At 49.5% G+C, this 12,621-nt stretch overlaps 1 protein-coding gene across 1 annotated transcript; it reads left to right on the forward strand.

Moving 5' to 3' along the window:
* The first annotated feature begins 4,541 nt into the window (after positions 1-4,541).
* On the forward strand, positions 4,542-4,733 carry Smim43 (small integral membrane protein 43). The gene has a single exon (XM_071614872.1). It carries the CDS (start codon positions 4,542-4,544, stop codon positions 4,731-4,733), a length of 192 nt encoding a protein of 63 aa, XP_071470973.1.
* The last annotated feature ends 7,888 nt before the right edge of the window (positions 4,734-12,621 follow it).

Raw genomic sequence — 12,621 nt, forward strand, 5'->3', positions numbered from 1 at the left:
CTGTGGAGGAGGGAGGAGGCCTGTGGAGGCGGGGAGGAGGGCTGTGGAGGCGGGAGGAGGGCTGTGGAGGCGGGAAGAGGGCTGTGGAGGCGGGAGGAGGGTTGTGGAGGAGGGAGGAGGCCTGTGGAGGAGGGAGGAGGGCTGTGGAGGCGGGAGGAGGGCTGTGGAGGAGGGAGGAGGGCTGTGGAGGAGGGAGGAGGGCTGTGGAGGCGGGAGGAGGCCTGTGGAGGCGGGAGGAGGGCTGTGGAGGAGGGAGGAGGCCTGTGGAGGAGGGAGGAGGCCTGTGGAGGCGGGAGGAGGGCTGTGGAGGCGGGAGGAGGGCTGTGGAGGAGGGAGGAGGCCTGTGGAGGCGGGAGGAGGGCTGTGGAGGAGGGAGGAGGGCTGTGGAGGAGGGAGGAGGGCTGTGGAGGCGGGAGGAGGCCTGTGGAGGCGGGAGGAGGGCTGTGGAGGAGGGAGGAGGCCTGTGGAGGAGGGAGGAGGCCTGTGGAGGCGGGAGGAGGGCTGTGGAGGCGGGAGGAGGGCTGTGGAGGAGGGAGGAGGCCTGTGGAGGCGGGAGGAGGGCTGTGGAGGAGGGAGGAGGGCTGTGGAGGCGGGAGGAGGGCTGTGGAGGAGGGAGGAGGCCTGTGGAGGCGGGAGGAGGCCTGTGGAGGAGGGAGGAGGCCTGTGGAGGCAGGAGGAGGGCTGTGGAGGCGGGAGGAGGCCAGCTGTGTGAGCAGGCCGGCGGGTCGCTCTGGCCCAGGGGGGATGGTATTGACAATTCCCTCCACCTCACAGTTCACAGCCGCGAGGGCTCTTTTTACCTGGCCAGCTTCCCAGCGGTGTCCTTTCTGTCCTTTAAAATGCTTGGGATTTCTTTCCCTGGATTTCCATTAATGTGCACATTTAGGAAGAGAAAGAGTGTGTCTTATTTCTGTGGAGTCATTTATGTAATGGAGACCATATTTCAGACGGCTTTACTGAGGTAGATAAATACCACCGGAGGCTAAACCCCCTTGGGAGCATCTAATAAGGGTAATGTTATTTGCGTGGGTGTGGCAACGATATCATCTTAAATACAAATTCTACTGAGAGTGGATATGAGGATGTATTAGTTAATATTTATAACCCAGTCCAGTTGCTGAGATAAATGGATAATCTAACTAGTCCTGGTTCCGCAGGCTGAAGTGGTTAGAGCTTGGCCAGATCAGACGTTCAGCCCTGGGCCTTTCCCCCAGCACTCTCTGAAGTTTAGACCTTCAAGATTTCAAAAGGAGGAGTTGGGGTGTATGTGAGGAAATACACTCTTGAAATTTCTTGTTAGGTTTAACACAAGAAAAAGACATGGCCATTAGTTTGATAATTGTGCAGAAGAAAAGTGTACTCTTCCTTGTGAAGAGGGCGTGTCCCGGGGTTGGAGCCCAGGCCCTGTTGCTGAATTTCTTGGGCTCACGTCCTGATCTGCTGCTTGCGAGATGTGGGTCTCCAGTGGTCACTTAGCCTCTCTGCTTTGATTTACATCCTTTAAAGGCTTGGACACCTGGTGGGCAATATGCCAAATGGCATATGATTTTTCTACCCAACTCCTTATTTGTTCAGAGAGCTTATTCTGTGCAGGGTGTGTAAGTGATGTTTGCTTGCCTTTTTTCTGAGGGCTGGGGTTTACTGGGGATTGAACCAGGGTGCTTTGCCATTGAGTTATATCCTCAGTCCTGTTTATGTTTCGCTTTGAGACAGGGTCTCCTTAAGTTGGTGAGGCTGGCTTTGAACTTGCCATCCTCCTGCCTCAGCCTCCCGAGTTGCTGGGAATATAGGTATGTGCCCCCGTGCCTGGCTAAGTGACTCTTTGCCAGTCGGCACCCTCCTCTGTTAGCTGGGATTAATGGCTCTGCTCAGCTGCAACAAGATTCCCTGGAAAACCAGTGGAGGTAACAGAACAGAAAGAAGGCAAGAGGGCCAGAAGCCACACCAGGCCAGTGCTGGGGCTGCGCTGGCTCTCGGAGCCGTACTGGAGTACATCCGACTCCTCCAAACATTCCTCCTGCTCTGTGAGCTCCAGGCTCCGGTCTGGAATCAGGATGTTTGGCTGAGCTTCTGGCAGGTTCTTCCTGCCCTTCTCCCCACACTGTTCCAGGATGGGTAGGCGCTATATCTGATCCCCTTCATTTCCTTACTGGGAGGAGGCAACGGAAAGCAGGCACTGGGAGCTGTTCTCTTGCCAAGATTACATAGAATGGAGAATTCCACAAGAGGAACATGTGGTGCTCGTGAAGGGGGTGGATTCTGGGAAGTCAGAGAAATCACAACTCTGTTAACTTGCATGAGACTTCAGATGTCTGAGGACCGGCCTCTGGACCTGAGTTAAAGCATTTGTGCATCTCCTCGGGGTAGACACTCTACTCTGGCCAGTCTAGAGCTACCGGGATGACATCACTGAACACAGCTGGGAAGAGAGAGATGTGCATCACGAACTGTCTCCACCATGCAGCAACCACAGAGGCAGAAGTGGGAAATGTTTAGGAAGCAAGAGTCTTGAGCCTGTATTATATTTTTGTTAACATTTATTTGTGAATTCATATAATTTACTTTCTTTTCTTTTTTTTAAAGAGAGAGAGAGAGAGAGAGAGAGAGAAATTTTTTAATATTTATTTTTTAGTTGTCGGCGGACACAACATCTTTGTTGGTATGTGGTGCTGAGGATTGAACCTGGGCCGCATGCATGCCAGGCGAGCTCGCTACCACTTGAGCCACATCCCCAGCCCAATATAATTTACTTTCTAACAATAGGGTTTTTTTTTTAACAATTGGCTTTAAAATTTTAACAAGTATTCTTGTGAGTCATGAGCCTGCTCCACACAACACTGCCCATGAAGTGGATCATCATAGTGCGTGTGTGCGTGTGTGTGTGTGTGTGTGTGTGTGTGTGGTGAGGATTGAACCTAGGGCCCCACACATCTGGCAAGGGCTCTACCACTGAGCCACATCCCCAGCTCAATGGTCATTATAACACGAGGGGACAGGTGTCCATACGATGCTTAGTGGAGAGACCCAGATTTTTTAATTTTTTAAATTTTTTTTTAAACAATGGCCTTCAACAGTGCAGACCCTGGATCATAGAATAATAATAGAAATGGATCTTTATCAACATCCTGCTCACTTTTTATCTTCACAACAAATCCAAGGAAAAGGCAATGGCTTCAGGTGAGGGACTGAGGGGTGCAGAGGGAGAGTGTCCTTGGCAGGTGGAGCTGGGGCGGAGCTGGGCCCTGGGCTTCCAGGCCCTTGTCTTTGGAGCCCTGCCATCACTGCAACAGCTGCCCACCACACAAGCTGGCTGTGTTGGCCAGGCCTCGGCTGCCCACTCAGCCCCCGGGGCTCTCGTGAAGCTTGACAAATGAAGAAGGACAGAATGGAGGCTCCCAGAGCGGGGCAATGCCGAGAGGCTGTGATGGCTGACTCCAGATGCCTCCTCTGATCTCATCCTGTGTTCCTACCCCGGAATCCTGTGTGGATAGGGCTGGCCTGTGTGACCAAGGGGCCTCTCAAGCAAGTGGTAGGCACACTGGAGTTGAGCACCCAGGCAGCTCTGTGGAGAAGCCCACTAGGGGTGACCAGGCCTCTCAGGGCCACCCAGCTCATGCCAGACCACAGCAGCCTGTGAAGCTCTTGGAGCACTGCAGCCCCAGCTCCCGCAGGAATGGACCCTTTTGAGAACCCCCAAGCCAGACTCACTCAGCTGAGCTCTCAATCTTGACCCAGAGGAACCTGGAGGATAGCCAAGGACCTACATTGCTTCACGCCTCTAAGTTTTGAGGCAACTTGTTGCACAACAGCAGAGAAACTGAACCTCTTTCAAGGCCCCATTTATGGGCTCTGGGGACCTCAGTCAAACACTGAGAGGTGCTGGGGTTCAGGGGGCACTTTCAGTATATTTTCTTTTCTCCTCAAAGAAATTAATTTCAAGCCACCATTTGAAAGTTTTCACAACAATTTTGGAAATGCGTTTTATTCTCAGTGTTTTCCTTAAGGACCTGTCCTCCAAATGAAGTACACTCATACGGAGCGCATCTGCACCTCCAAGGAGCGCTGGAGCTACGTCAAGTGGACTTCAGGTCCCAGTAAGCCATCTCTTGGCACGAAGCCCTCCGTGGCGCTGGGGACTCCATCTTCACTGTCCCCTTTAGTCCTTCCGCGTCTTTGGCCACATGTCACCTAGCTTTTCAGAAAGGGGGTGGGGGTAACAAAAGACTTTATTCAGGAAGGGAGGGGACTAGGGACCCTGCCAGGCGGGTGCTTGCAGTGGAAATCTTAAGCTCCTCTGCGGATCACCAGCCCGACGTCCCTGGAGACTGAGCGGCTACCTCGTCGCTGTCCCCGCCTGCCCGAGTTCGCCCTGACGAAAATCTGCAGGCGCACTCCGGGAGCAGAGGGGACCTCAGAGGGGGACCTGAGCGGAGCGCGGGCTCTCGCGCCTGCTCGGCGGTCGCGCCCGGGTCCTCGGCTGCGGGGCGCGTCGGCCCGCAGCTGCGCGGCGCGGGGGAGCGGGCGGCGGCCGCGCGGGCAGCATGGAGTGGGAGCTCAACTTGCTGCTCTACCTGGCGCTCTTCTTCTTCCTGCTCTTCCTGCTCTTCCTCCTGCTCTTCGTGGTCATCAAGCAGCTGAAGAACTCCGTGGCCAGCACGGCCGGGACCCTCCAGCCCGGGCGCCTGTCGCTGCACCGCGAGCCCTGGGGCTTCCCGCACGAGCAGGCGGTGTGAGCCCGCGGCCGCGGTCCGCCGCGTGCAGGTGCGCAGGCGGCAGGTCGGGGCCGGCGTGGGTGGGACTCCGCTGCTCCGGACGCTCGTGGGAGCGAGCCCGGGCGGGCAGAGAGGAGGACAGAGAGGGCAGTCGGAAGGGCTCGGGCGCCTGCCCTGCAAGCTCCTCTCCAGCCCGCTGTCCTGTCCCCGAGAGGGGGAAATGATACCCTTCAGCTCATTCACTCCCGCCGCTTCCCAGCAAGACCCGCCGGCCACCTAGGGATCCACCCGGTCGGAGGAGCCTTGGGCCGTCGCCCTGCAGCACCCGGTCATTGCCTTACAGCTTTGCGCTTCGCAGACGGCGAGAGCTGCACTGGCCGTCAGGACCCAGCCTTCAGGGCCTCTGGGCGGAGGGCTTCCTTCCTGCCCTCGATCCCTACTCAGCCCGGGAGCGCCTCCCAGGTGGGTGTAGAACCTGGGACCGCAGAGGGTGAGCGTGAGAGACTCGTGTGGAAGATGCCTTCGGGTTGGCGGGTCTGTGAGCTTCTGGGGATGGCATCGAGGCCCGCGAAAGGGGTGCTGTCCTCTAGCGTAGGGCCACAGGACAAAGAGGACGGCCAGTGCGTCTGCGGCTTCTAGATCTCTAGTGGGAAGATGGCCGGCAGGATTAGACTCAGCCGTGGGTCTGGGTACTCTCCAGGCGATGCTACTGAGGAAATAACTTCGTCTTCCAGACACTTTGTCCCAGATTTAGGTCGTCAACAGCACTTAGATGGACACGGAGCGCCAAGCACCTCAGCTGCACTTACAGCCTGGAGCCCTCAAGGGGCCTGGCGATGGACCACCCAGGCTGTCTGCCAAGGGTAAGCTGGGACCACGCCACTTTCACCTTGTCCCTAGTTGTGCCTAAACTTCTGCAGACCCAGGGCCTAATAAGTGGAGGGCCATGATGCAGCAAATGGGGACCCTAGGTAAAGGGCTGTCTCCTGCTCGGAACTGCTGAGCTTCTGCTGACACCAGGCGGCCAGGCTGGCGGCTAGTTCATTTCAGGAAGCCAAGTCTAGGTAGAGGATTATGGAAATGAGAGGTGTGTGGGATGCTGACAAGGTTAGCAGTCATCTGCTCTTTGAGAAACCAGGGCAGGGGCTCCGGAACGGAAATAAGTGATGCAGGTATGATTTCTTTTCACTCAGAGAAGGCTTGGGCTTACTGATGCTGGGTTTGTCATCACGTAGTAACATTGGAAACATCTGTTACTTTTAGACACAATGAGATGTAGAGTAGAGAAGCTAAAACCAGGAACATATTTAAATTTTGCCTAAGCAGATAATACAGAATTGAAGTAGAAGACAATTGTTTTGATAATTCAAAGGAAAGAAAGAAATAGTCTCACTTAGGTGAGTTGGTATTGGTCTGAGACATGCAGATGGTTTCCCACATTTTCTATTTCACTTGTCCAAGCTCAGCTGTTCTTAAATGAAGTAAGTGCTTTCTTTTAACTTTTACAACATGAGCAAATTCTCACCTCTTTGTTATGTCTTTCTCAGAGTTATAGTAAGACTTGATTTGAGTTTCCAGTTTGAATTCCCAGAATCAGCTGCACTGAATCATGTTGAGCTTTGAACAATAGCCTCTAATTGGTTGATACCTCTGCAGTGGCATTTAGTTACAGGGTTGTGTGGTTAAGATGAACACATGAATGTGGGCGTAATTAGCAATTAAGGTTATTTATAAGGCTAGAAAACAACCATTCCACATTTCACAAATACTCAGAGGGCAAATGACTTTAACTAGTGCTTGGCTCCTGGACTTTTCAACCCTTTAATCTTCCTAGCAGGACTGCTGGAATCTAGAAGTTTACCCCACCCCGACCTCCTTAAATGGGAGACCAGAGGGAAATCTGGGTGAGTAGTGTGTTGCCATCTCAGCATTGACTTGGTTTCTCCACAAATTCTACTGAATTGGGTTCCTGAGAGGAGTGGCTGCCTTTCTATCTTGTGTCCAGGGCCATTATATATCCTCCTGGCACACAAGTCCATTAGTTACTAAGTTCTTATTTATCCAGGTCAAAAAAGAGCATTTGTTCCTTTGCCCATGTTCTGCTTGGAGCTTAGCCCTAAACGTGGCATTAGAGTTTCTCACATTAGTTCTTACAGCTGCCTGCTGCAGTTATCTCCTTCCTGGCCTCGACTTTGCTAGGGATTCTGCTTTTGAAACTTTGATGCCCCTATACGAATTGCCTTTTATTATTCATTTTTTTTTCCAATCATAATTTTCCCAAGGCCCAGCATAGGACTGACCTCACCAATGAGAACTACTTTAAACCTCACGAGTTCTTGATCCAGATGGAGTGCTTTGATGGCTCACAGGTCCAGGTCCCTGGTTCCACCTCTTCTGTGCTTCATTCAGGGATGCCCTGGCTTTTCACAGTTGCTATGCCAATTCTATTTTTAAAGGTGGGGTAAATATGAACTAGACATTAAAGCATTTAAAAAGTCAGGAATGTTTAAAATAACTGCTCATTTTATAAGCATAACTTGATTAGGAAATGTTCCTATGTTTTGTTTTCAACAAAAGGTCTTTAGTGATTTCAGTAATGTTAGCAAGTTGAATGTCTTCCATCATAAGGAAATGAGCCATAATTCAATAATGCAATATTAGTATTTTATTTCAAGTGTTCAAATTTCATTATTTCTAAATTTCAGTGGTTCAAAATGACTTCCAATCTTATTAGGACAACCAGATTGTTTTCTTCATTTCCAAACCTGTAAGTGAAGTGGATCCACAATTCTGCTTGGAAAGATAACCCATTCAAGTTGGATGAGAATGACATCACATCCACACCTGCAAAACCTAAAATGTCTAATAAAGCACATTCCCGAGCCCGAACTTCAATTTTAGGGCACAGCTGTAGATGCAGGATTGATGCCATCTGGTGTGATTCTGCAGCATAAGATAAATCTACCCGAGTGTGCCGTGCACTGGCTTTTCTGGGAATGACAAGATGCCAGGATTTGTTTTTGGTTCACTTGCAGGGGTGGAAAGTTGGAACTAGGTAAGTAAAAAATACGCGATTCCCTATTTTCGACTTGACATTCCACGTTCCCAATTTTGTCTGTCATTTCAAAATAAGTGCACTAGAATCAAATTTTAAATGTTTAAAAGTTTTAAGCATTGTAATGGTCAAAACATTTTTGGATAGTGGGAAACACTGACTTTTTGTAAGTCATACTGATCTCTGACTTTGAGAACACTGAAGACACGAATGCAGTACATAGGAAGTATCTGCAGAGTTCTGTGCTTTGTTTCAGTGTTCATAGCTAGTCTGTGGTACTTGTGCTTATTTAAGCTAAATTCATAGTCAAAACTCTAGGGTCATTAGCTGTAACTGCTGATGTCTGTGTCACATTCAAGAGAAAGTTAAGAATTGAGTTGTAGATCTTTGATGTCGATGTTTTGTTGTTTGTTTGAATCAGAGAAACAAATTCCTCAATTCTCCATTGCTTATTTTGTCCATACAAAATTTCAAAACAGTGTGGATTCAATACAGATCTGATGACCTGAGAAGTAAGCATGTTACCATGCATAGGTAAGCCAAAGGGCAGAACCGTGTTTGAAGAGTGATCACAACAGGATAAGCACGCAGGCAAAGTTTCCTATGGATTAAGCTAAAAATCCATCTCCTCAGCTGCTTCATTAAACGAGTCTGACCATTTCTGCCGTTCTCTCTTTACAGGGAGATCCCAAGACGAGGCTGACTTGAAGCTGGGAGTCCTTATACGCGGCCTGTGTCTTACTAGTGTGCCTGTGAAGTCACTTGAACTTACCATGTCAGATTCTTCAGACAGGACGTCTTTTCTTTCAGATGTAAATCCCCCTTGGATGGCTGTCTCCGTAACAGAGTAGGAAGTTGGCAAACAGTGGCTCACTTAGGGCTTTGTTCTTTTCTCCTGTAACTCACACTGACGTGGGTTGGAGGTGGGTGACTACTGGTGTTGGCTCCCAGCTCACAGAAAGTCAGGCTTCAGGTGACGCCTTTGGCTTTTTCCTGCAGCTCCCCACCAGAAGGGGAAGCCCAAGGGGGCAGCTGGCTGTGCAGTCTGAATCCACTTCCTTTTGAAGAGCTTTCTCGGATGCTCAACACTGGCCAGCCCCCTGTTACTGGCTGCTGCTATCTGGAGATGGCTCGAGCACTGCCTTCAACCAAAATCTGCCTTCTCTTGGTGAGGGGTGATGGCAGCACATCTCAAGTGGACAAGTAGCCATCTGTGCCCTGGTGACAAAATCCCATTGTGAAGGAGCACAATGCTCGAAATGGATTGAGACGGTGGCCCCTTCCCAGCTGGTAGAACTCCAGGCAGCCTGCTCAGCTGGAGTGAGGGCTGGGAAGAGGCCAGGTGTTCCCACGGGGCGCGGGCAGGTTTGCCCGTGTGGGCATCTTCTGGGGGACGTGGTCTCTCTGTGGAGGCTGGATAGAGCACGAAGCCTTGCTCTTCTGCATTACTGTCACTGTGTCCTCCCTAACTCCTGTCAGTCGGACTTTAGTGGAATCTAGGTTTGCATATTTGGTGCCCAAAAAAGACCATCCCTTTTATGCACCAGGGAGATAGTCTATGCAAAGAAAGTCTTCCTTGCTTCCTCTTATGACTCTGCCACCAAGCTAGGAATATCCTGGGAGAATCGCCTCTCGGAGCTGCTTCCACGAGCAGCCCACATCCTGGCAGAGCAGCGGGAGAAGAATCACTTCCCACACCCAAGGCTGTCCAGAGAACTTTCCGTGATGATAGCAACGTTCCCTATCTGCAGTCTCCGATATGGTAACCACTAGTCACATGTGGCTGGTGCACACTTGAAGTGACTGAGTAGGTAACTCTGAAATTTTACTTATGTCAATAAGGAAAACTAACCACATGGCGCCAGTGGCTCTGGTATTGGACACACAGTCCACATCCTGCACTTCCTTGTGTTGCAGAGAGGTGGGAGAGTGTGGCCAGGGCCGTGCTTGGAGTCCCTTGGCCTTCATTGTCTCACCCTGCAGTGGACCTTGTTTCCCCGAGGAAGAGGAGAAGTGGTTCTTTGGAACTGAATTCAAGATGCTGACTTGACGTGTATGTTGCCCACCCTCTTGGGATTCATGAATGTTTTGGGAGTAGGTCTCAGGATTGCTTTTGGTGACAAAGGACGATAAAGAAACCGCAGTGCAGGTTCCCCTCGCCCTCTTAGTACCCGTTGTGTGTTCCTAAGTCAGAGTGTTTCCACGGTTTATTTTGATCTATTGTGCAGGTTTTTAAATTTTTGTAACATTGTGACTTTTAAATGATTATTCTGTGTATGTTTTCCAAAATACCTAGTGATTTATATTTTTTAAAAAAGACTGTGAAATAAAATATAATACTTATATGTAACTCAGTTTGTGTGTGTGTGTGTGGGGGGGGTGTTTGTTTGTTTGTTTTTGGTGATTATTACCCAAAGTTAAAGTTGGCGACTATTACCCAAAGAGTTAATTAGGATGAGATTAATAGATAGAACACTTTTATTTTTATGGCATATTTATTTTTTTAATGGAGACGTCTATATACCAATTAATGTTATTATTGTTATTTTTGGGGTACCAGGGATTGAACTCAGGGGCACTGGACCACTGAGCCACATGCCCAGCCCTATTTTGTGTTTTATTTAGAGACAGGGTCTCACTGAGTTGCTTAGAGCCTTGCTTTTGCTGAGTGTCATGTGGTGGCCAGCACCCCACCAGGATTCTTTCCTGCTCAGAAGGTGATGAGCCACCTGAGAAAATGAAAGTCTGAAGTGATTAGTAAAGAAATAAGAGACAGATCCAGAAATCAGATTTAAAAGGGAAAGGAGCAGTGGTAGGTGCCAGGAGGAGCTGCATCTGAATAACTAGAAAACGGTTCCGACCCTTTACTTAAGGGAGAGTAAGTACACCAAAGGTGGGATGAGGCTTCAGCCGATGGAGTCTTGCTTCATGGTGTCTTACAGTCGACAGGATGATTGGCATCTTGGGAGGCCACACCCATCTCTGAGAGGCTGTGTGGCTATGTGGTTCCAGCCGGTCCCCCCATCTCCAGTGCAGTGCTGAACCTGACAGCCAGGTAGGAAGTCCCATGTCCTGGGGGTCTCAAGACAGCAGGAGTGCCGCTGGGAGTGACCAGATACCAGACTTTCCTACCCAATGGCTTCCAGGCCAGTTTGGTTCATGCACAGTTCACGGATGGCTTTTGGCAGCTGAGGCTGGCTTTGAACCTTCAATCCTCCTGCTTTAGCCTCCTGAGCCGGTAGGATTACATGTGTGAGCCGCTGCGCCTGGCTAATGTTACCTTTTAAAAATATTCAATAATGATTGAATAATTTGGGTGAAGTATGAGGGTTGTGGTGATATCAGCGAATTCTTTTTTTCAGGTAAGTTTTCCCCACTGAGCATCGCTTGGACCTTATTTCTCTACAAGTTTCCGATTCTGTGCTATTTGTCTTTTATTGAATTACACACATCCTTGCTATTGGCTAGACGTAGTTCTTTAGCAGGTATGTGCTTTGCAAATATTTCCCTCAGTTTGCGACTAGCCTATCAATTTTCTTAACAATGTTTGTAAAAGATGTACTTTTATTTTGAAGTTTGATTTGCCTACCTCTTTATTTCATGTTTATTGTTTCCTGTGTCCTAAGAGATGTTTACCTTCTCCCTAGGTAGCAAAAAATATCTTTCTATGCTTTCTTTAAGCTATAGAAGTATAATTTTGGCTTTTACTAAGTCTGTTATTCACTTTGAATGTTTTGTGACTAGTTCAAGGTAAAGACAGATTTCTAAAATACATAGATCATCCAGTGGCTCTCCCTCCCTCCCTCCCTCTTTCTCTCTCTTGGTCTCTCTTCCTTGTTTGTGGAAAAGGCAGCCCTGTCCACACTGGACTACTTGGTCATCTATGTCAATACCTGACGCCCACGTAAGGGTGCCTCTATTTCCAGGCTCTCTTTTCGGTCCCCCAGGCCGTATCCTGTTCCCACACTGTCTTGATTACCGAAGTTTTATACTGAGTCTTGACATTCTCTAGAAAATTTTATAAATCTGAACTTTTATAATAAACTCAACTCAAAGGCTGACTCTGTATACCTTCAAGCCCTGAGTAATTTCAGTTGAGAATGGTCAAATTCCATAAGAAAACCCCACCTGGCACCCTGCTTCCTTTATTCCTTTCTTTAAACCTGAGTCCCCAGTGGGATGGCACTTGGCCAAGAGGGACACCTGTGTGCCTTCCTATTGTGAAAAATGGGGACTGTCCTCTTTACTCCTAGCACAGGTGGGAGCAAACAGCTTTCCGAACCTGGCAGGAGAGAGGCCGACGGTGACGAGGTCTGCGTGACATTTCATGAACGTGCATACTGACTTTGGGGACCTGCTCTACCTGCAGACAGTTCCCGGGGACAGTGAGTCTACCTGCTTTGGATCTCCTTGTGCCAACAACTGTTCACATTTGCCTGATTCCTGGAGTTAGACAGGGTGAGTTCAAGGTCACTGTTCCCTTTGTTACAAGTTGTGGAGGGCTGGCTTGCCCTCGGGAAAGGACGCATGTGTCTCACCAGTGTGTGTCTGGCTGCCTGCCGTCAACAGGGCGGGAGTGGCTCATTTCTGTCTGTCCAGCGACTCTGCATTTTGGGAATCTTGTCATCTGTAAATTTCCAAGGTAAAGGGGGATGGTGGGTTGCCTTCTTGGCCCTGTTTTATGGTGGTCTGAGCTCTTCACATGCTCCGTGTTCTTTCGTGAGCTGTCTGCTCACATCTTGCCCACATCTCAACTGGGGCATTCTTTAGTTCTTACAGGTTTTTGTTATTTTCTTTCCTTCTCTTGGAGAATTTTATTTATAAACACAAACATTATGAGGTCAAATCTTCCTC

This window comes from Marmota flaviventris, chromosome 7 (assembly GCF_047511675.1).
Source record: "Marmota flaviventris isolate mMarFla1 chromosome 7, mMarFla1.hap1, whole genome shotgun sequence".
In the NCBI taxonomy this organism is placed as follows: domain Eukaryota; kingdom Metazoa; phylum Chordata; class Mammalia; order Rodentia; family Sciuridae; genus Marmota; species Marmota flaviventris.

What these genes read in the sequence shown, in the direction of transcription:
- Smim43 (XM_071614872.1), top strand. Translation starts at nt 4,542, where the DNA reads ATGGAGTGGGAGCTCAACTTGCTGCTCTACCTGGCGCTCTTCTTCTTC.